General features: G+C 37.4%; 1 protein-coding gene across 1 annotated transcript in view; it reads right to left on the reverse strand.

The window, feature by feature from the left end:
• The window catches only part of ASZ1 (ankyrin repeat, SAM and basic leucine zipper domain containing 1), a 41,995-nt gene that overhangs the window by 10,328 nt on the left and 6,524 nt on the right, over positions 1-25,143 (reverse strand). The window contains exons 3-9 of the mRNA XM_063324210.1: positions 24,731-24,853; positions 21,572-21,683; positions 11,709-11,820; positions 11,313-11,447; positions 8,769-8,881; positions 4,973-5,048; positions 4,535-4,591 (exon numbers count right to left, since the gene is read on the reverse strand). Coding sequence (XP_063180280.1) covers positions 4,535-4,591; positions 4,973-5,048; positions 8,769-8,881; positions 11,313-11,447; positions 11,709-11,820; positions 21,572-21,683; positions 24,731-24,853 — 728 coding nt within the window. The remainder of the gene's footprint in view (positions 1-4,534; positions 4,592-4,972; positions 5,049-8,768; positions 8,882-11,312; positions 11,448-11,708; positions 11,821-21,571; positions 21,684-24,730; positions 24,854-25,143) is intronic.

Below are 25,143 nucleotides of genomic sequence, written 5' to 3' on the forward strand. Positions count from 1 at the left end.
TTAAAATTTAACTCCTATTTAAATCCTAGGCTGAGTTTTCTTGCAGAACACTTAAATAAAGAAAAAATAATAATCAATTTGTTAAAAGAGATGTGCTTCTGTGGCACATTCAATACTTTTCCTTGCTCATCTGACAGGCTGCTGTACAACACAGGACTTCTGACGTTAGCAGCCCTAAGGATGCTTCTCCACACAAGTGAAAAAATTTGTAATGCCATCTCCAAGTATGACTTTGTTCCTAACTGTCCAGCTGAGTACCTGGACTCAGCAGGAGTGGACCACTCTGGAATTTGAGACTGCAAGGATTCCCCAGTCTCCACAGCTAGAACATATAGGGCTCTTACTGATGTTAGAGCCTGCTGGAGCCTCAGAAATTCGTAAGATATTAGTGTTTGCAGTCTCTAGATTTTTGCAATTATTGCAGAAAGAATTTTGAATGAACAGCTGACAACACATATCAGATCAAAATGCCAGGCAGTCTCAGTTCCTTGGATGGTGCTGAGCAGCAATTCTAGGGAAGAGAAGGTGCCTGGAGAAACATTTGCTTTACACAAGGCTGTTGTTTACGATGCCCAGTGTTCATCGTGGCTCCACAAAACAGAAATCACAGGTAACACGTAAGTACAGGCTCACAAGTGTGTCTTTAAATATTTCAAAACAACTTCTTAAGTCTATAGACAAGTAAGTTCTTCAGTAATGTAAAATCCCAACAATATTAATCAGGAATTTAACTACAGGTGTCAAAAACTTCTGTTTCCAATAGGTTGCCATGGGTACCTGAACGAATTGTACTCAAGTCTCTTTGGTAAATATCACTAGCAGCATTAAGAGAGAAAGATCAGGACTTCCTAGAAATAATTTGCTTTACTTATTTTGAACTGTAAGTTTGCTCAACTAATTAGTTCTCAAGTTCGCCTTGTGGAGTCCTATCTGGTATAAACTAATGTTTCCTTAGTGCTTACAAAGCATTACAGCAGTCATTTCATGAGGCAGAAGTAAGCCAATTTATACAAGAGCAGCAAGTTTACTTTTAATTATAATTAACAAATCAAATTAGCTCTTCCAATGACAGAACAGCAGTTATTCTTGAATAGGAAAACTATCCTGCATAAAGCAGGAACTATTGCAAAGACTGTTTGCTTCTGACTCTGTCTTCTCATTCCTGGAAAACGCAAATCAGGATACAGCTTTCTGACCAGCGTATCAGGAAAATGATGTACTTTGTTTCCCTACAACTAAAACATAATTTCATCCTTCTGCAAATGGATCAGTGAGTAAGCACCACCACATCTTGAAGATAAGGTTTAGGAAGTAAAGAATGTGATAAAAGTCATCATAGATAAAACCTTCCACCACCACAGTAATTCTGAATTCAGAGGTACTAGGTGCACAACTTAACAGACAGAAAGCATATAAATCAGTTCAAACTACTTCCCAAAGAAGACATTTTCCCTTTCTAGACCATCTCTGCTGAACATGAGGGTTATCCAGAACCTGACTATTCATGCAATGATGAATGCATGGAACAAGCACAGTGCAAGGTGCCGTTCTTCCTTATGGATAAGCAAGCTTTTAAGTTGGTGTTGGTTCAATTAAACTCTGCAGTCCAAATAACGCAAATATTATTGTGAAGTGGCCATATGTTTAAAAATGTACAAGTGTTGTACAAGAACTTGCTTTTATCTGTAAAACAGACTATGCACAGTCTAGATTTTGATTCTAGGCACATCAACTCTAACTTAACTAAATAAAGTAATAAAACCTAACCCCTGAAAACACATGCCCCAAACTCAGGCTCCAGCATCAATGTGACCTTTTGTTTCTGTCTAAAGGATGACAGAAAAAAAGAGGCGAATAGCAGATTGCCTCAACACACGAAAGATGACACACTTCTCTGATAAAACAGTGAAGTTATGCATGAACTCTTGCATCCTTGCCATCTTGCTCAAGTGGCCACTGATTTTAATAACCTGACAATTTTCTGCCAAATATTAAATGTTGGGTTTTTTTGCAAGGAGTGTGAGTAGAGGAAGGACAGTCCTGGAACTGTGATATGGAAGCACACAGATCAGGTAGTTCTCTAAAGGAGAAGTTAAACTTCTGGGTTATATTTTGAATTTTGATGTGTCAATTTTCATTATTCAATCTCAAATCCAGAACAGGATGTCAATTTCTCTTAGTCTAAACTAATAAACATGTGAGAAAGTAACCTTCTCAATCCTAAATGCATCCAGAAGTAAAATTACTTTTATTGCTATCTTGTGAGACCAATGCTCAAGAAAAATAGACAAAAAAGAACCGAGTGTTATGAGTAGCACAGAATCAGACAAAAACCTTCAAATGTTGAATGGACATGACCCAGTATATTGAACAGACTTGTCTCAGTATGGAACAGTTTGTAAGTGTAAGGAATGTAAGGACTTCAGCTTGAAAGAGTCATTGTTTAGGCTCTGTTGTAGAGCACAGATAAAGATATTTACAGAGAAAATATCTTTCTGATATTGTTTGATGGAGGAAAGTGTATCATGTTAGTGACAGCATTTCTCCCCAGTTCTCTGGATACAAAGCAGCTTGGTTCAGAGGCATCCATCAGAGGTCATCATTAATCTTTGTAGTAATAAGATCCAGGCTCTTTAAAATAGCTGGCTGTTAGCTGAAGATCTGCCATCACACTAAAAACTTTCGACTCTGGAGTTACGAGGAAACTGATTAGATTTGTTCTATCAGCGGTGTGGGGAGAAACTGTTAGTAGAACTCTAAAACTAGACTCCATCAAGAATTCAGGATAACTTATGAAGTGCTAATAAGCCAGGAGTGTTATGTCATTTTTAAAATTCTCAGTTGAAGACTCACTAATTAATTCATGTCCATGCACAAAGCACAACTAGTTTTGCAGGAACTGCTGTTTCCTGCTGTTGCGGAGCTAAGAAGCAAAATAATTCTGTTCCTATAATCTTCCTGTGCAAGAGCAGCTGATCCACGTGTTTATTTCAGTTTGTCAAAAAAATCCCTCTTTGTAATACGGAGTCTCAAACACGTTAAAACACTGAAACAGAAGTTATCAGTTTGTGTGAAATTATACCCCTTCAACAAGGGAACCATAAGGCTTAGCCATTCACTGAAGTCCACAATTCTCTCCCCTTATCCCATTGTCCCCTAGACAAAAACAAGTAACAATTACAACACCAAAACAGGTGATCAATATGAACACATACTCAGTCAGATTTGCAGTTTAATGCAATCATGACCAAGACAACAGCTCACACAGTGATGAGACGAAAGCCAGAAAAAAATCTCCTTTAAGAGCTAAATTCCTGCCAAAGGGGGCTTTAGGATTCATATATAGCCCACACCAGGATGCTGTCTAATGGGCATGATCCCGAGGCTTCAGAAAAGCAGTAACATTGGAACACACTGGCATGCCTTAAAATATTCAGGTCAATTGAACTGTTAAAAATCTCTTCATTGACAAAGCTCCCTATACGTGCACCCTCTGAGAATACAAAATTACAGTCAAACACCGAAACTCCACTCAGGTACAAAAGTTCACACAAAACATCCTTGTGACACCAACTCTGAAGGCATATTAACATCTGTATGCAAATGTTGGTTCCAGCCACTAGAACACATGCCCCCTTGGCACCACAATAGGAAAAAAGCCGACACTGAGGACATGGCTAGCATCAGTGACAGGGAGCAGTCTTGAAGCAGCTATTTTAATGAGGCGTTTTTGGTATCCCAGGCCAGGTACAGAGTACTCAGAAGAATCCTGCGGCCTGAAGTACTCATGTTGTTCCAAGGAAACTCATATAATTGGATTTTATTATGGCATCTTCCTATAAGCACAGGAAGTCTTTCATTTCCCACAGGAATAATTCCAGTAAAGACTAAGGAAAAGCAACCACCCTAACTGAACTGGAAACAAAAACCTTGTAATAATGCATCCCTTAGTCCTGCATAACAGCAAAAATCCTAGCTGCCGTAAACCGTAAGAAACCAAATCTTCTATCCTTCTCTTTTTCTTTTTTTTGGTAAGGTTTTACAAACCTGTGTGGGATATGGAATTCCACATTGTAAGACAGCTCTTGTTTTCTCAACAGAAATTACCACCTCACGAAGGAGAACCACATTTAAAGTAGTTGTTTAGGGTTATCTACTGCTAATCTGAGCATTGATTTGCTTTCAGGGAAAACATACTTAAATACTAAAAGTGGTAACAAGTAAAATTTAAAACAGAATTATTTCCTGCTCACTCCAACTCCCACATCATTGCAGCAAAGAAATACTGGGGAATTCCACTTCATACAGAGATCTAGGCAGAGAAGATCCAAGATTTCAAGGGTGATCTATGGGATTACGTACTTCAGAAAAAGTCTGTCTATATTAAAATGTAAGAAGTTGCAGAATATTCTGAAAACAGATCTTAAAAAAAAAAAAGAATTCTTACAAGGTTAGACATTTATAAAGAGAAGTTAAGACATTAAAAACATTTAAAAGGAGAAAAGTAAATTAAGTTCTAAAGTAGTAAACTGACCTGTATTAACTCATCTTTTTGCATGATCAGAAGTTGCCTTAAAGCTATATCTTTTTCCTGTGTAAAACAAAGGGGTTTCTGTCATTAAAAAGAATTTCAGAAAACATTGTTTTAATTTAATTTTTTCATTCATGTTTTACTTCAGTTTTCAGAAACAAAACCAGACACACAACACCATTATCGAAGTAATGAAAGAGTTCTCTACTCTTGTAGAGAACATCATGTTGTGACTAATGAACATAATCAAAGTTACGCAATCCAACGCAGTCCATTGCAGTTTAACTCAGCACTTTATATATAAACTTCTGTTTAATAGATTTATTTGAATTAATTTAATAAATTTATTTGAATTAATATACCAATAGTGAGGAACTTTTTTTATGCTGTAGGCGCATTTTGCTTCCATGAATACAGATAACAGATACACCACAAACTTACCTTCAGTAATCCTATTATGTGTCCTAGACCAAGACCATGTAAAAACACTTCCATGTCATCAAAAGCTGAATAGGAACTGGAAATATAATTAATGATATTTGAGATAAAACCAGTGGAAACTAAAAGAAAAAAAAAAAAGATACACACAGAGAACAAAATACTATATAAAAGCTCTCCAGATAAAGCACTGGGGAACAAAAAGTTGTACACACCTACAGTAGTATCTTATAAGCATCATGGGGAACAATTGTATCTATCAAAATTTTATAAATGGCCTTTCTGTCTAATGAGCTGAATTGAGCCTAAGGGGAATGATTTTCACAAATAGATGTCACTTCAAGTAGCAAAATGTTCCAAATGAACCTTAAAGCTGGGTTGCAACAGCCTGAAAAATTTGGAAGTGGGGTTAAGGAAGATAACTATGTATTCTTATACATTCATAACATTCATATAAATTGGATTAATCCCACAACTGTTACCTTTCCAGTTGCATTTAAACCAAAAAAGATTATCAAGAAGACAAGAATATCTGTAACTAAAAATAATGTAAATCAGTCCAGTAAGAAATTTGTTGTCAGAAGAGGATGGTTCAGAAGGTAGACCGAGGAAGTAGTATAACCCACTGCAGTTTCAGAGTTTAACATTTATAAACAAAGGTAAAATATAAATTTTGATTCTCCACCCTACCACACAATACAAAAATATAAGATGAAAAAAAAATCTAAACAGTTTTCAATAATCAAGATGAACAACTCTAATGAACAGAATTAAACCAAAAAGTAAATTATATGAAATGCAGAAAGGACTACTGCAATTGCTACAGCGAATCCTTTGACAAAACCCCAAGTTAAGAGAGAGTTTGCTCTGTGTTATTGTAGGCCCAGAAATGAAGGTTTGACTCATTTTCACATCAAAGACTTAAAGATCTTCTATTAAAATTTGTAAAAAAATGCCCACCAAAACAAAACAAAAAACCAAGGCCCCTCTCCCCCCCCCAAACAAAAAAACCCCAACCAACCCCCAAATAAACCTTTCTGAAAATTATTCTGAGTACATAAGAAAATATTTCAGGTTTGCATATTGAGAATCTTGCATTCCAGGATTTCCGGCATTTAAGTATACTAATCCCTTTAGGATGGACACCCTAAATCACATATGAAGGAGTTCATGCAACGTCCACATTGTAACAAGTCAATAATTCTGTGAGCATGCCTTCTGTCAGCACGCAAAATATAAAACGAGTTTACAATAATTTTAGTGGAGTTTAAAGCCACCACCCTTATCATGAAATTTTATAGAACTGTGTTATCTTCTGCCTGATTCCTCCCCCCTCAACACAAAGACAGCCAGAACCAGTCTTTGAAGTAAGTGATTCACATATGGATCCAAACATCATACGTACAGACAATGCCCTTCAGCTGGCAAGAGGAGACGGTGTGTGAATGACCTGCAATGATGAAATGTTGCTATTTAGGCTTTCAAAGCTCCCAGTTTGCAAAGGTTTTGGGAGTCCTTGCATAACTCAAGACTTTTGGTTCTGCTAAAGGTGCAAGGAAAGGACATTTTTTTCCCTAGAGCAAAGAAAGGGCTACTCAGCATCCAGACAATAACTTGAAAGCCCCTGAGCTAGAGAAGGACCTAATCCAGGAGCTGAAGAAAGCAAATTCCTGACAGGTATGTGCATTTCCTTGCATAGTCCAGGTCTCTAGAGCCAGGACAACTGTCTAATTTGGATGGCAGACCAGAATGACTGATGCTACACTCACTACCTAAGGATGACAAAAGGATTACAACACCAAGGACAACAAGTTACACTCACTGACCCTGCATGGTGGCGCACAACTGATATCCAGTACCAGATAATGCGTTAGGAGCAACTGAAAGAAAAGGAACTTGGGAAGACAACTGTCAATGCTTGCGATGAAAATTATGCAAGTGAATGGCAGGCAGGAAGGAGATATCCAGCACAAGGAACTATGATGGAGTAAACACAGGTATCAATGTACCTCTTGCCTATCACCAGGTGAAAAAACCCCGACTCACTAGGGGGTGGGTATGTGTGCATGTGTGGAAACGGATAAGCTGTATTTGTAAGAACAGGCATTTAACAGCCAGACATCTGATACACTCCAGGGGACTGTTTCCTGAAACCAAGAGTTCTACTAATTACCAGAAATGCTCAAAGTTATGAAACATCAGAACTAGCTATTGTTAATATAAAAAGCCTTGAGCTTGACAGCTTGTTCATACAAACAAATCAGTTGCTCATCTGATGCAGAGAAAACCAGTAGAGTTTAGGAAAAGACTACCAAAACATTGTGAAATTCTGGAAACCCAAGCATTGCCTAATACAGAATTACATTTGCCTAGCTAGACATCTGTCTGCCACAAAGTATTTTAAGTGGGCTTCAGGATTTCATTGCTGTATTTTATATGCTTACTGAGATTACCCGAACACTGGTAGAATGTCCCCTAGCCACCATCAGGCTTCAACAGCACTACATCCATTTGGATAACTGCTGCATAGCGTTTATTTTCTTATACCAGAAAAAGCCTGGGAAACTTCCTAAATAACCTAAACCTATTAAAAAAGAGAGGTCATTTAGTACAGACTCTATCTAGGAGTATGAGTCTTTGTGAATAGTACTGGAAGACCAATATATTTAAAAGAATGTCACCTTCAAGGCAAGTGTACAGGGACTCAAAAGATGATTCCCAAGGAGCAGACAAATCCCACAGCAGCCCTGGTTCAGAGATGGGGAGATATACCCAGAACAACGCCTTCAGGAATCTATGAGTAGTAAGATGCAATAACAAAGAGGACAGCATAGATAATTGATTTTACCATCCAAAGCCTTCACCCTGCTGCTCCAAGCAGTACCTCCAAGATGATTGTGGTTGATGCATCAGAGAACAAAAATCTGATTGACATATACATTCATCTAGCAACAGAACCCGGTGCGGCTTTGTCCGAACTGAGGTACCCTGTCTGAGACTACCTGAATGTGGTGAACTGCTACCTAATGAACTGCCATCAGCCTAATGATATAAAACTAGGGGATTTCAAATTCAGCATGACCTGACTGAGCAAGGACATAAACAATCGATTTGACCAGCCAGAACAGACTATGGGCCCTGGAAGTTGTCTTCTCAAGACCATGCAGCTCAAGCTCAAAGAGACAAGTGGACGGTTTGCTGAGGACTTGTTAGCCAACATGTTCTGGGACAAAACCATACCAAAGATCTCTGAAGCTGCTGAAGCAGAGGCTGATTTCAGTCATAAGACACCTGCAAGCTTCAGGGCCAGGGGCATGCTATGCAAAAAGTTCTAGAGCTTAACTGGTGTTCATACTTAATTTTGACTCTCATATATGCAGAAAAAAAATGAAAATATGCAGAAAAACTGAAAGCTCTTGCTGGTGGCATGAAGCTGAAAACAGGCATTCACAGTGAAAGCATCAAAAATTTAACATCGAATGACAACCACACAACAAGGAGTATCCAGCAGGGGAGCGTACAAATTTAACAGAGCTGAAATGAACTGAAGTGACATTGGACCCTGGCTCTACTGTACTTTACACCAAATGAGAAGACGGGAAGATCTAGAGTGCGCTCTTTGTTTATAATGCAAAGGAACTTTGCAATCTTGAAAAATTAATACTACATTAATATACTTACTGTAGACTCTTGGTAGCACTCCAAACAATACATATCAGTACAGCTTAATCATTGATATGAACAGATACAATCTCTTAGGAACGTTTATAAGCTAAAATTACACTATGACTGCATTTACCCAACTCTGTGGTCAGGGACAGCTGTCAGAAATTTGTAGATCGCCTCTTGCTTAATTGTTTCATGGCATCTCCCTTGCAAGTGATTTGCAGCCAAAGAGAGTAAACTATAAACCTGGAAGAGCCAAAATGAATTAATTATTATTCAAACTCAGAATTCAAACTCAAAATGCATAAATAAATACACAGGAGTAAGACTACAAAGAGTTCTACTATAAATTACTACTTGCAGGGAACATGAAAAATCTGCCGCTTCTCTAAAGCTTACAACTACAACGAGGAGTTAAGACTAAGCCCGCAGAGTTTATCAAGAGCATTTCTGAATTAACCAAATTCCAGCACAACGGCGAACTGATGCAGAACAAAACAGTGTATATAAGGGAGTCTAAAAAAGCTAGCATCTGTCACCATAGAAGCAGCAATACACCAACATACTCATTTTTGCAGTTTGTAGACAAGAGTTCTACATACACAAGGGAATAAGTTGTCTAAAAAGCATGAGGCTTGGGACTATTTTAATGTCTCCATTTCCAGTGCATATATGGACCCAACATGTAGCAATTTACAACTGACAATCCAAGTTAACTATATCTGACAGACAGGGATTCTTTCAACAGATTAAAGAAGCAAGCCTTCTGCCAGACATCACTACACATCAGTGATGGATTCCAGAAACTGAACTGCCCCTGTGTGAGTTCTGAGATAGTTACTAGAAAACCCAGCAAAACAAGTAGAACCTTAATAAACCTAAAGTAATGGTGAAACCACTTTCCTGAAATTCAGGTGACTAGCCAGTTTTATATACATACACAAATAAGCATATAAGTGTGTGTGGTGGGTGATCTTGTCTGATAAATAAGCCCCTACCCAGTCACTCACTCACTCTCCCCCAGCAGGATGGGGAGAATCGGAAGGGTAAAAGTGAGAAAAAATTCATGGGTTGAGATACATACAGTTCAAAATTTGAAGGGAAAAAAACCAAACCAAAAACATAAGTGACGCAAAGGCAATCACTCGTGACCTCCCACCAGTAGACCAATGCCCAGCCTGTCTCCAAGCAATGGCTACTTCAGAAAAACTTCCCTGACAATTTTATTGCTGAGCATGATGTTACATGGTATGGAGTATCCTTTGCATCAGTTGAGGTCAGCTGTCCTGGCTGTGCACCCTCCCAACCTCTTGCTCAGCCCCAGCCTACTTGCTGGGTGTTGGGGGCAGAGTGAGGAACGGAGAAGGCCTTGACGCTGCACACGCACTGCTCAGCAATAGCTAATATACTGGTGTGTTATTAACACAGTTTTGGTCACAAACCTAAAATACAGCACCATGCAGGCTGTTAGGATGAAAAATAACTCTATCCCAGCCAAAAACATGTAAGAAAAATATCATCCTTCCCAGGTACAGTGTCTGCAGACATAGTCTATATGACAACCCAAGGGGCTGTCAACAGCCTGAAGAGCAAACCCCCAAGCTGGAAGAAGCTCATGACCATTAAATATCTCAATACCATCTGCAAGACTTTGCAGTAACTGTGTGAAAGTTAGCGCTTCACAGGTCAAGAGGCAAGACCCACCTCTCAAGTGTAAGGAGCCTGTATTCCCTCCATGTCAGACAAAGTCATGTTATGAGATCATATGGCCGTAGCCTGCTGAACAAGTAATTTATCAAAGCCAGAAAGCATTTGTAGCCCCTTTCAGTAACCTGAGCTAACAGATCACCGAGCCGCAGACACTGATCTTGCTAGTCTACACTGACAGCTTTGTGAATAGTTATCATTTTTTCTCCTGCCTAGCCAAGAAAGAAAGAAAGAAAGAAAAAGAAAGAAAGAGAAACTGTAAAGCGAATTGCATTTCACATACATTTTTGAATAGCCAATGCAAAACCTCACATCATTGCTAAGAGCAACTCAAAGCAAAATACACAGAAATCTGGTCTGATTGATCCGCTATGCATCATTCGGTAACAGCAGTAAACAGATTGATTTTAGGAGAATATATGTTGACTTCAGCAGATCTGACCAATTTACACCTTCTTAAATTTTACCTTTTTTTTGGTTTTGTTTTTTAAGAATTTTACACCTTCTTCCCTCCTGAGAATGGACTTTGAAGATGGCCAGTGCCAACTTCCCCCTTTTTAGCTTTACTCTTTTCACTTCCAAATTCAATCAGAAGCTATACACTGCAAATCAGTTTGATATCCACATTTGCTCGCACACTTCAGCAGACAGGAAAAAAAAATAATTTTTTTTTTTACTTCTCATATCAACATTACTAACATGAATAATCCCTTGTTCTGTAATCCACATCTGAAGTCAAGGATTCTGAAAAAAACCCACCTGTTCCCGAAACATTATGGCACTTAAAGGCCTGTGAAAAGTTGGGTTATAGCAGAAAATAGTCTATACAGGTGTAATAGCACAAGTATTCAACTAGCTGCTATAATTTAGTTAATAAAGTAACACTTCTACAGAAAATTATACAATTAATGAATGAATTTTTGAGGCAAACCACAGAATTTGCATTTCAAAGAGAAATAAAATTAAATACCTCTAAATGTTTATTGATTTTTGCTAGCTCTGCTGCTGTCTTCTCATCCTTAGTCTGCAGATTTTTGTCAGCTCCCAGCTCAAGCAACTTAAAAATTACACTTTTATGTCCACGCTCTGCTGCCCATATTAATGCCTGCAAAGAACAACTTTGTTTTACCAAGTTTAAAAGAGAAAAAAAGAACCGAGGTTCAATCAATAATGCAACCTTCACAAGTTCTTACATGGCAGAATATGAAGACAAAGACAGGTAATGCAAAACAATCTCAAAGTGGTGTTAAAGCAGAAAAATACACCAGTGAGTATTTCTGAGGAAGTTGTACTAAGAAACAAGTTTGTGGGTTCTTGCTTTAAAATGTTTATCATTAATTACAACACACAGAACTAAATCACTTACTGAATATCCATTTTCATCTTGGGCGTTAAGGTGCGATCCATGAGCAACAAGAAGAGCAACAACCTGAGGATAGCCTTTTCTAGCTGCATACATAAGCGGAGTCATTTGTCTCCTGAAAGAAAAGGGGATGGGAGAAAAAAAAAATATTTAAAGATTTCCAACTGTATTATCAAGTAGAACACCTCAATTCTATAAATATTCTCTGTTCTATAGAAGAACAAAGCAGAAGATGAAAGCCCACCACATTCACGCTTCAGCACAAGAGTCAACTTAACAGAAAGTACAGAATTCAGCAACTCATTTATGTCCAGTTAGTAATTTTTAAATATTTTAAGAGTTGGCATTTATTTCCTGATTGAAATTAAGTCAAGAAGTCAACTGTTGTCCTTCGCAAGAAGGAAACTCAGAAGAAACTAAATAAGTTTCTTATAGGAGTTTAGAATACAGATTTATAATGGGAGGGGAAAAAAAAATAAAATCAATCTTTTACTGCCTCCAAATTCAAGTAGCACATTAAAACACAAATAATCTTAACACATCCCAGCTATTAAACACTTGGTATGTTAGCTTGGTGATTAAACCATTTCTAGTTTGGTTCTGAACTACATAAAACCAGTTTTTAAAGACGATCCCTCCTACTGCTACCACAGACCCAGCAGCAGGCCTCTCATTTAGCACATGGATCAGCTTCATGAGAAGGGAATGGGCATAACTGCACATCACAAGTTTTCACCCTAGTAAAAGCAGAGAGTATTAGCAAATCACCCATTTCCCCCCCCCCCCCCCCCGCTGCCTCAATTAAGAAAAAAGTGGCAGGGACTTTAATTTTTTTACTTCAAAAATTATTTTTAAAAGACACAGCTTAAGTGACAAATTCTACACACAGTTTAATTTAAATCCAAAGTTCTGAAAAGAAATATGCAGTTTTGCGGAGGGCAAGTTGTAAATCCCAACTGAATATTCTTCCTCTTAAATATGTACATACTTGCAAAACCCTCTCTGGTAAAAACAATGTAAGCAACAGAATCACAGGTCACACTCCTCTTGCCAGTGTGCGCAGGTGCAGTGCAATAGCACAGGGTCCACACGTAGTATCAAACATTCAGACCCCCCCAGTACGCCTAAGAGGAGTCTTCAGAGAATTACAATACAAATACCATGTTGAAAATCTGAATTTTCCAAGTACTAAAATTAAATGCACATCAAAGTATTTCTGTCCTTTATCCCACTTTTGTTTTCTGTTCCCAGAAGTGTTGACACTTTCTCTTCTCCATCTATTACTATTTCTTACAATTGCTGAAGAAATGAGTACGTACAGACGCCACCTTTTCCATTATTCTGTTTTTTTTATATCCCAAAACCATGATGACAACAGCCTATTGATTTTATGCTTCTATTGAGATGCTTACAAGATGGAGCCATTGTGAATTGCTCTAAATTTTTTGAAAGAAAAAAAAAAATACCACTCAAACACTTACGTTAGAAAAGTATCTTCCCACATACTGGACACTTATTCTTTGGTAGAATAAGATTGCAGAATTAAAAAAAAATTAAAAAAAATTTTAAAAAATCACTACTGGAGGACAAAGATGCGGAGTTTCTGGTCGCTATGAAGTAATCAGATTTAAGCTAAAACATTTTGATTAAAAATTTCAATTAAACATGTTCAATTAAAATTTATCGTATCTTAAAATGCAGTATTTTTTCCTAAAAAAACTATCGTGTATTGCTTTTAACGTTAAGCTCTGCAACAAAAATCTGCTGTCAAAAGATTATTCTATCTTATTAGGATATACTTGAGGGGAGGATTGCTTTTTCCAATATTGTTTCTTAATAATAAGTTCAATACTGACCACTAGAGGGACCCTGAAAAGTGTATGTATACCAAAGCAGCTGTCTTAAAACACCGATTTTCTGCCTCCTTCCAGAGTATTGATAGAACTAAGGCTTTGCTCATCTTTCCTTGTTAGCGCTCGTTCACAAAAGGATAATCTTTTGTCTTCTGCAAACACAGTTAAAAGTGCACTGAAAAAATTACAAATACTACAAATTTGAAAGAGCCTTATGATAGGGGGGGAAAAGTCAATTACTTGGAGCTAAGCAAACTGAAAGGTAACCAGGCTGTCAAGACATACAGTCAAATAAGAGAAAGGAACTTGTTAATGAAACGAAAAGACTTGCATCAGTCTATAACTAATTCAATTTAGACCATCAACACTGCAAAAGCAGAAGTTCTGGCTAAACACAAGGAGACATTTTTACCATGGGATACAGTCAATCAGTGGAACTGGTTGCTCAGAGAAGTTTTGTAGTCTCCATCTTTGGCAAGTTTCAAGACCAGATGGCAACCTAGCCCAATGTCATACCGGAGGTGGCTTTAAGGAAGAAGTTGGACTAGAGATCTCCTGAGGTCCCTTCTGACTGGAACTACCCTGTGATCCCATGAAGATTACTATAGAAATAAAGACTCTACAATCTGCCCCTGTAACTTAACAACTAATGGATGAGATAGTAAGACATAGGTATCTATATATAGACATACACATTCAAAGAATGAACAGAAGTTGGTTACAACCTAATATTTTGTAGTAACAGAAATCAAACTTTCCTGCCCAATGCAGACACTTACTTCCAATCTTATTTCTATTCAGTGGCAGGTAGCCTTTGACAGGCTTTCCATGCTATCATCTTTAAAATATTTACATCTGACTGCAAAAACAGTCCATTCACACCTGTTTTCATTTTCATTTCTTCTGCTCTCAACCTTTTTTTTTTTTTGTTTTGAACTTGCACACTGTTACTACCTCACAATTACCTCCTGCTTTTTCAAAGGAAAAATACAGAACAAAAGTCCAGAGGCTACAGAACAGTCTTTTCTCCAAAGGACATCATGTAGTGGTTACAGCTGTACAGAACTGCAGATATGGCATCTGAAATCAAGGCAACAATTCAGTAACATTAAAACCACTGAAAAAGTTTCCCCATTTTTAAGTAAAGCACAATAAGCATGATGTTTAAAAGGTCCACCAACATGAATACGCAATATGGACTTAAAACATTCCATTTTAATGGTCGGGTTTTAATTTCAAAGGCTACAAGCTGTTTCAGGATAGAAACGTACATAGTGCTGCATAGGTGTGTAATTCATTTACATACTGCTATGTATCAGGAGGTACCATTTACCGTCTTGAACACATGCTGCACAGGCACCACCTGAGAAAGCAAGGTCCATTTACACGTAGGTCCACAAGAGGGAGACTAGAGCATTAGGGAAAACAAATCTTGTTTTCCTAACCCTGCAAAGAACCCCGACAAATACAACAACAAGCTTTAAGATGCCAAATCCACTGTTTCTTGATTGAAGAAACGTTGCAAGAGAAATTAAATTTATTAAATGTACATTCTACTGCAATCTAAAAATGTACATAGAAAGCATGGTGATAACCATCCAGACAAAAGATCTGAAGAATCTTTTCATCATTTTTAGGAACCATGCAAACATTCGCATTTCAGCAATCTGGTTTGTAGATCACCTTCTTGTCCAAACACCTGTGAAGTCCTTTTGTAAGGCAATTTGCCACATGACATTTGCCCATATTGAACACGATACTCAAGTGATAGTCAATAAATAAATAAAAATCTTAAAAGGCATATAAGCAATTGATTAATTAAGCATGACATCCGTTCCAACTATGTTTGCTTTCAGCTATGCAGCACCTAAATAAAAAGCAAGGAATTCTTCACTGGTCTCATGCAAATGAAGGTTGGCTGTTTTTATTTTTTTGTTTTGTTTTTTGTTTTATCTTTAGGTCTCCCTGCTCTTATGTCAAGGCTAGAGAAAAGGACAAAACCAAGAGGTTTTTCAGTGTTCAGGGCCATCCAAAACTTTGTATGTGACATCTACATAAAGATACAACAAGAGGTTCTTACAGGCTCACTTCATCTTCATCCTATCAAAAAAATGGGGCAAAACATAACCACAAGAGAACAAGCTGAGTAGAACATCCTAAAAGCTACCATGTGGAGCCTCCTCTCCCCTGGATATCCCCCCCAGGATAACCAGTGCCACAATAAAACCAGGTGATACAGTGATAGCTAGCTATCTCACCAAAAGTTGTCCCAGGTGCCTGTCATCACTAAGCTAAATCTGTGGTGCAGAATTCACCACACCTGACAAAAGCACATTCTTATGTTGGGGATCACACTCTCAAGCAAGACAAAGTTTATCTTCCTGGAAAATTTCAGAAGACGGAGGAGAAGCAGAGAAGGTATCTTCCATCTAGACACAGGTTTTCTTCCTTTGGGGAGATGGCTATGGAAAACTCTGTATTTCAGGTTGGTGAGACGATTCTATGATCCTAAGTATAAGCTGTATGTAAAGTCTCATAACTGGATATATGTTTTGTTAACTGACCAGTGTATCACTAATATTAGAAAAAAATACAGCAGGTAGAAAACAATTTAACCTTACGAGCTTAGTCTCGTTCTTTTCTTATTGAGATCCCAAAGCAAGGAATTGATGCTACAAGACACTAATATTTTCAGTCTATTGATCTGCAAACTGAACACTGCTTCAGATAACCAAGAAGCATCTTCAGAAGCTTTTGGAGCCAGTTTCACCACACCAGTGTCATATGTTAAGCTTGGAACTGAGAAACTAAGTGGTAAGAGTGTGTCCACAGCCAACAGAAGGAAAGCTATTTGCCCATTTTCTGGCTTATTGGGGTTTTAAGTGATAAGGTGGTAAACCCTATACAACAAGTAGTATTGGAAGGACATACTTTAGTGTACTGTGAGCTGCAAGATACTTCTTTCAGGCACTATCTGCTGCAGCAAGAGAGAAGAGTCCTCTGTCTTCTTGAAGCAGAACTTGTTAGGAGAATGGAACATAGAGCTCTAGTAAGAAAGTGAGGCTGGTAAAGGTGACAGCCTAGTTTCAGGTTCCCTAGTTTTAGACTTCAATTCAGATTGCTGGTTCTTGTACCTTTCTGCTTATGAACTCTGTCTACATGATTGTTTTAAAATTAAAAAAAGCCTTCTGTGTAAGTACTACATCACACAGAGACGGGATGGTAGACAGCTACAAAGTTATCTTCATATGACTAGAAAAGTACAAAGGATGTGATTATAAAAGGGATTAGCATAAAAATTAACAATGCGGATGGCAGCACTCTATGCTATGACATTCCCAATTATCCTACCCTGTCCTCCTACATCCTTACTCCATTACATTTTTACAAGCATGCTGGTTTAACTTAAAACACACAGACTTTGATGTAAACTAGAAAAAGAAAAGAGTCATCCACATAATTAGAAACTTCTCGGACTGTTTTCAACTTTACTTTCAAAGTGGGGGTAAAGTCTACAGTCTTTAAAAATAATTTTCTAAGTGACTTCTAATCAATCTAAATATCTAGATTTAGAAATCAGCACATACATGTGAAATTTACTCCACCTTTCTGATAAAAGGGCAGTTCTCTGTCATGTAAAAAACCCAAACCAATTCTATGCAAATAATCCATGATCAGGGTAAACTAGTGGCAGTGACAGGAAGTTTAATATACTTGTGATAGAATGTTGCTGATATAATGCTAATGGGTTTCAGTGCAGGTTTTGTTTCTGTTTTACACAAAGACTGTTCAGATGACATTCCAAGACACCACAGTACATTTTCAGAATGCCACTGTTAAAAATAGCACCTAATGTTGCTGCTGTCCCCAAGTATTTTACACCTTTGCCCAGAAACTGTGATCAATAGTTGTAAGCCTGTCAGTGCCATGGTACAGTCAATACTAGCTGGGAAAAGTACAATCATCTACTTCAGTGTCTAGTCTCCTTCCCCCTACCAAAAGATGTGATGAACAAGACTCAACACTTACGTTCAAAAGCCACTCTTCCAAACTCACATATTTACCATGCTTTTGACTTCTCCCTAACTCAAATAAGAGGAAGGAAGAGATGTATGGACATAGCCCAGATGAACACAGTACTTTGGTAAATGTAATTTTGCATCTGATTTTTTATATTTAGTCCCTCTGTCCTGATGTTCCACCAACATAATAAAAAAAGTCTTTCTGTCCTGAGTTTATGGTGCTAGAATAAAAAACTCTCTGAAAGGCATGAAGCATAACAGAGCATAGCATCACAGGTATTTTTCACTCTGAAGAGGATTAAAGATCATGACTAAATCATTATTAAATTCCCTGATTTTCTTGCCCCAACCATAAAAGGCACTGTAGTGCATTAATGTTTCCCAGGCTATTTACCTTTACTGAAATGTACTGTTTGTCATTTGGCGTGGTTAACTATCACACAATGATAATGTCAAGGTCTTTGAAATTATTATGCGGCAGCGCAGACTTACTATCTTATCAGTAGCAATAAGTATCTTGCTAAAATTGAGGTGTTACACAACTGCTTTATTCTGACTATGCAACCTGAAGAGAGACCTACCTTGTGAACTGGGGAATACTATGATGAAAATTCCCCCCTTCCATTATCATCTTCTCAAGCGGGCAAAATAGACCAAAACTTACATCCTGAAACCACTTTTGATACTCCTCAAAACTGCTCTGAATATAAGCATAAGTGAACATACATAGGCAACTTAATACCACACCTGAGCAATGATTATATTTTCATGTATAGGCATTCGTGTACATGACAGTATGCTTCAAGCTTAACTTTTAATCTGTACAATGACTAAAGACAGACAAAAGGTCTCGTTCTTACAATACTGATCCTAAAAGAAAAAAAAATAATCAAAGACTTTCTGAAGACTTTTCTTCAAATATACACAAAATTCATAACCATTTCAGAGCAGAAACACTTGATCATTGACCAGGACTCAATTGTGTCAGAAGTTTTAACAGCGAGGGGAAAAAATCTACACAAACAAAATCAAACCTTCACATATCCCATACAGAAGAAGAGACAAAGAGCTTACACCAAAATAAAGGTTTCAGTCCTTCACCTATTTGTACCTTCTCCTAACAAAGAGCTATTAGCATGAAACTTCAACTCAGAGCACTCTCCTTACCTGCAAAGCCATTAGGTTTCTTTTACTCTACTTTATGTAAACACGAACTTGGAGGATGTCATCACTAAAATCCGTATTCACTAAACAACCTATAACATATAATCCTAGCAGCAGTAATTTAGTTATCAGTTGGTCATGCCTTTTCCTTCTGCCTAAAACAAAATCACAGCTTAACATTAATAAAACCAGTGTATCTTCAAGAAAGAACTGCAGGTTAAACATTTTTTTTTTTAAAAAAAGACTGCTTAAATATTTTGAGGCCTTACAAAAGGATAAAGTATATAGGTTATGTTTTGGAGCAAGAAAGAGGTGAATGATACAAGATAAGCAGAACAAATTTGTCAAGGTAGCATTGACTTAAATGAAGCGCTCAGGACATAGTAACTCTACAAAGACTACACAGAACAGGTCTTACAATGCGTTCTTGTTTCACCTAGCCATTACCTTACTTCTTGTTCGTCTTTCAAAACTCCTCAGTTAGCACTTATGCTTTGATAAACTACATTCTCATCAACAAAACTGTTTTTACAACCATCAGTACTCAGTTCCCAATTCTGATTTAGCAAAAATATCAGAAGTCACTCTACTGAATACTTTCTCCTCAGTACTCTATCCTATTGCAAAGAAACCATCAACCTGCCCATTCCTAAATCCATTTCTTTCTTAGACTGCATTTCAAAAACCAGTTTATTTCTCACTAGTCCTTCTCCGTTCCACATACACTTTACCAACTGGACAAAAAAAATTGCAAGTTTCTGTGTATCACCTCCTGATGACATGAAATAAAAAAAGCCTACTGGCTGCCCTGACAGCACAACAGAGAAAGGATAAATACCAAACTCCACCTTACATGAAAATTAAATATTCTGCTTTGCATTCACACACATTCCAGTTGTTTGTGGACAAAAGCGAAGCTTAAAATCATTCCGGTTCTTAAGTGCTGAGATAGCCAAATAATGGCTTATTGGTTAGGCCACTGGTTAAGAACCTTAGTTCTTAACACCTGTGGTAAGCTGATCACACAGGAAGTACTCTCACAATAACCTCAACTCACTGACAGTTCTGATGCCCTCCTACAGAACATCCTGCTCACTCTAATGAAACGGGTGAAGTGGGACTGCAGTGCCACAGAGGGGTCTGTTTTGATCCCTTATCTTCACAGAAGCTGTCTGCATTTCATCCTTCTGTTTCAGAACACAGTGGAAGAAGCCCACGAGAAGCAGCAGCTGCTGCCTGAGCAGTTCTAATGACAGTGGTATGCACAGATGTCACATACTGGAAAGAAATAAAGGCAGCACGAAGATTTTTGAAAAATCCAGACCTTGTCATCAAACTTCTACTTTTGTTTGGTACAAATACGACATTTCTAATTGTCACAATTCACCTTTTCATTTGAGAAAGGCTACCATTGCAACAGTGAAAGAGACACAACTGGATACTGTATCCAACATATGCAAGCATAACTCATATAAACAAAGAGATAGCAAATAAATATTTGTATATAAAGACTAACTACGCATGTTCTAAGTTTATAAATAAAGTTTTGCCCTTAAAATTCCCATCTTTTGTGTCAGAATACAAACTTCTTTTTTTCCCCCCAAAGTTTAGCCAAAGGCCTTTCCAAATGTAAACCTGCAGCTTTGCACTCTGGTTTACGTTTCCAAACACCCAGGACAAAGTTTAATAATGCAAAGACTTCCCCCATTTTTTAAATCAGGATGTTTATCCTAATTACCAGCTATCTGATGGCAACAATATGTAATTATTTCAGAATCTGTAGCTTTCTCTTCTTTCATGAACAATGTTTAGCCTCTCTGATAAGAATAAATGAATGGCATTTAAATTTGGTACCAGACATCAGTGGTACTTCAGCACAACCATGTTTCCTTCTTGTCTACCAGTACAATGCTCACAGCGAGGTTCAGGGACCAGAGTAATTGAATTCTACTAATGAGAACCAACAGGCCTCCAATTCTGTTCTTTTCAAAAGGCTACACAGTCCATGTATCTCGGGTAATGTGGTGAAAGAGCTGTGGTATAAAAAGAAAATAATTTCAGTTAGCTGAAAACCAAGCAGTTTCAGTTTGACCCAAACAATATCTTTTTTTTTTTTTTTTTTTTCCAACAGAGGCAGGACAGTTTATCTTGGGGAAAAAAAGAATTTTTCTTTTGGATGCAAACTGAAACGCTGCATCAGACTATGCAACTACACACATCTCACAATGCACTGCTTCAGACTGCTGAGACACAAAATGGTAATTCAAGAAACAAGCTGTTACTTGTTTTTAAAAGGACATTAAATCTCTTTTTAATCTGGATTATTCCAGATTGCACTGGAATAAACGTATTTTATTTACACAAAAGTTTTCTTTTTTGATAGGAGGCTGTCTGTGAAAGGAATATTGCTAGATACCCACAAAAGAAGGCCATGAATTTAAATAAAGAGTTAACTGATTTAACTTACATCCTTATACAGAAGGAGCAATATGATTTGGGAAAGGTAGAGGACATATTTCTTGCCCTTATACTGCAGTCAACTGAAGTATTAAGATTAGTTTTTATCTTATATATATATCTTGTTCAGCTGAGGAACATACTTAAATTTGATAAAACTGATCATAGTCTTATTTATTCAGATGAATGATTGTACTAGGAGAAATAAATATCTGGACACTGATCTTACCTTATACAGACAGCAGCAAAATTACAAAAAGCTAATGAAGTATACACCATTTTAACCAACAACAGCTAAGTTTATTAAGAAGTCTCTGTATATTAGTATTAAATTTTACACTGTATCCACAGACATGGATTTTTTTGGTACCTGCAAGTAACGTTAGGGTCAGCATTCCTTGATAGAAGCAGTTCTACAGTCTTCAAGATGTTTTCCTCTGAAGCATGCGCAGTACATGCTGCCATCAGCACAGTGTACTTATCTGTTTTGAAACTTGCAGTTAGAGAATTACATATGTAAATATCATGCTACACTTGCATGATACACTTTACATTTGCTAGAGTTGTTATTAAGTTCTGATACTCTTAAGATATTCAGAAAATTATAAGAAACTTGGTTTCCTTCCAATTCCAACTAGAATTATCAGGTAAGATAAAGGCATCTGACAAGATACTCAGAAAGATGAGAGTGAAGGGCAGCAGTAAAGCATCTACTCCTACTCAAGTTTAGGATACTTCTTAGGTACCCCCCAAAAAAATCTCAAATCTTGTTCCACACCAGTAGATTCACTCCCTGTTCCTCCCCACTTCTCCCCAAAATACAGTCAAGGGAAGTAACAGCTCACAGGAAGTTAACTGCAACCTATAAAAAAAGTGCATGAAATGTATTATAAACACATAGCAACATCAATTTTATGGAGAACAGAGACTAGTACAAAGGACAGTTGAAGTACAAAGGCTGTATTATAGGGCTTAAGGAGAAGGAAGTAAGTTTACTAAACTAGATTACTATGGTGCAGTAGTGGCAGGAAGAGAATTACAAGTATGTTTTTAGATGTGGATTTAAAGAACATCTACACAGTCCATAAAGATTCCTCGGGAGGAACCAGGGTATTTGCTCCAGCTCTGAAGCCAGCTGGGTGTTCCATGCCACCTTTGCTCAGAAATCAGGCTGTACACCCTTGCTGTTTGCCCACAGAACAGGCTGATCTCCTTTCCCATGGTTCTCCTAGAGAGATGTGGGAAGCATCACACCTCAAGGACCTTAGCAAGTTGGTTGGCCCTAGAGGCAATTAAAAGACTGCCACTTGAATAACTACCCATTTTGCTTATTGCACAAACTTGCTCACAAGTTCAAACATGCCTTTAACAATTTGTTTTAACAAGGATAATTTTAGCTGTACATACTTCAGACCATACCATGAAGTGTTACAACATATTTTCTAGCTTTCTTGTAGAAATTTTAAGACCCTGTATAAATTAACACCTTTATTCTTCAACTGAGGTTAGATTTTTATTATACTTAAACACTGGAAGTTTTTTTATGTACTTCATCCCCCTCTGCTCTACTTTCTTTATTTCTTACCACTTCTTGTCCCCCACCCCCCAACCAAAGACCTTAGTTTTGTGTATAAATTCATCTGTTTTTTTAATATACCATCTTCTAATTTTCAACTACCTCATGTACAATTTCTAACACACATAAATCAGTATGTTAAATGAAAAATTAGGTTTCAGAGAGTCACTTAAACTCCTGAACAGTAACATTTCAGTAAACTACTTGATATACTGACAGATTTTTACTCACAATGTTTAACCTGGTTATCAATAACAACATGGACAGAAAGATGGCAGACTTTGAACAAAGGTTAATCTGGGAATGATATTTAGGACGAACATGTAGTTATACTTGTATTCAGTAATTCATGTAGTGGTAAAGAGTGGGAAATTCATTTCTGTTAGCCTACCTATAACTCATACATGTGAGCAAGAGACAGAGAAGAAACACCTTAGTATTCTCAGGTTTCTCTTTTGCAGAGAAAAACTGGTAAGAGACTGCAAAAAAGATAAAAAAAACCCAGAAGTGACAGTGAATTTACTGCTCAAAGATGCTGCATTTTGATCCCACCACATAGTGAATGCTACATAAGTTCCTTGTTCTTCAGGACTACCTAAAATTAAGTAACCGCTTACAAAGAATGACAGTAATTAACACTATAGCTACTATTAGGATTATAAGCAGTATAGGATACTTAGTATATGATCGCTTATGTGATTGCTTGCTGATGTAAAAAAAGCAGGACTGGTGACATTTAGTACCGCTTTAGGACGGTATGCCTTTACTGAACACATGTGGCCTGACCTGAATCAAAGACTTGCAAGACTGTTCCTGGCCAGACGATACCCTGCTGCGCATATGCCCTAGCTACTGTTTCCCTACACAGACTAACAGGGAAACAAGATGAGAAACCTGATCCTAGCAAGGTGCCACTTAGGGCAAACACAGTTGGTCACACACTAAAAAAATGCCATGCATGTTGGTTAACTGGTCAGCCGAAACTGCTGCCCATAGCAGTTTCTGCCCCATTTATAGCTCTCTACAGCCATAAACAAGAACAGGTATGAGTTGTAGGCAGCCACATGGAAGTTCTCTGAGGCTGATGAAACAAGGACAGTAATTCGAAGGCATGACTGCTTTTGGTGCAGGAAATCTACTCTAATCTCATACTCTGATCAGCTGCTAAGACTTTCAAGAAAATTTTCAGAGCCAGATTTGTACCATCTGCATTTCACTTTACTACTACTACAAATATTGGCAAGCTACTGGAAACACGATCACTGTTTTTATGTACTTGGCGATATCATGTGTTGCATCAGTTTCTTCTGTACTGCAATGCTTTTTCTTGAACTTGGATAAATCTTCCAACACAATGAAAGAGAAAGAAAATCATGTTTATGGTTAAGTAGGAAAAAGTTATTATTAAGCCATAAAAATTGACAGAGGAACTGATATTTCTTAGAAGCTCCACTGAACTCTTGCAGAAAATGGTGATCTAGCAACACACTGAAGAACAGTTTTCACTTAATAGAAAAATTGTGCTCTAGTTTTAGAGAAGTCCACATTAATTTCCCACAAACTCAAAAGCTGTTCCTGTTTTTTGGGATTCTAGCTGGTTTCTGCATGTACATAATTCATAACAGGATGAAACAAAGGATGTTTTAACTCTACAGCTTTATCCAAGTTAATAAGTATTTCCAAACAACCTTTTTAAAAAAGTACTTGGGGATTAAGAGATAGGGAGGAAAAGACAGAGTGAAAGAAAAAGAAAACCCATCAACTGATTCCAGATCAGTTCCAAGAACACAATTTTTACTTTAAAACTACTACTTTTACTTCGAAACTGTGAAAGCCAGGCTAGGTCCCGGTTCTGTTGTGAACTTTGATTTTTTTCCCCTATATATGTAAAAAAGAATAGGACAATGTCTGGTACTGACCATTACTGGCCAATATTTTTCATTCACATCTTACCTATTTCAAAACATGCATTAGCACCTCTGTCCAGAAGAAGACGCACTACTGCGAAATCAGCCACACTGGCAGCACACATCAGGGGAGTCCAACCAAACTGAAAGCTAGATTCTATGCTTATACCTGTCAAAATTTAAGATACTAAAATTATAAAACTGCACCACAATAAACATTCATTTTATAAACCTTACTTTTAATATGTATCACTACAAATGTTACACACCGTTTGTGTTTTTTAGTCCTAGGGAGAGAAGTCTCTTATACCATTTTCATTTTTTTAATACACTTATACCTAGAATACCAGAAAATAGCTTTTAGAACTGACACCAAGGAATCCAAGAAGTTAAGTACCACAGAAAGACTACATTAAAAAGAAGGTAACTAATAAATTTAGCTGCAAAAATAATTTGAGA

This window comes from Chroicocephalus ridibundus, chromosome 1 (genome assembly GCF_963924245.1).
Source record: "Chroicocephalus ridibundus chromosome 1, bChrRid1.1, whole genome shotgun sequence".
Classification (NCBI taxonomy): domain Eukaryota; kingdom Metazoa; phylum Chordata; class Aves; order Charadriiformes; family Laridae; genus Chroicocephalus; species Chroicocephalus ridibundus.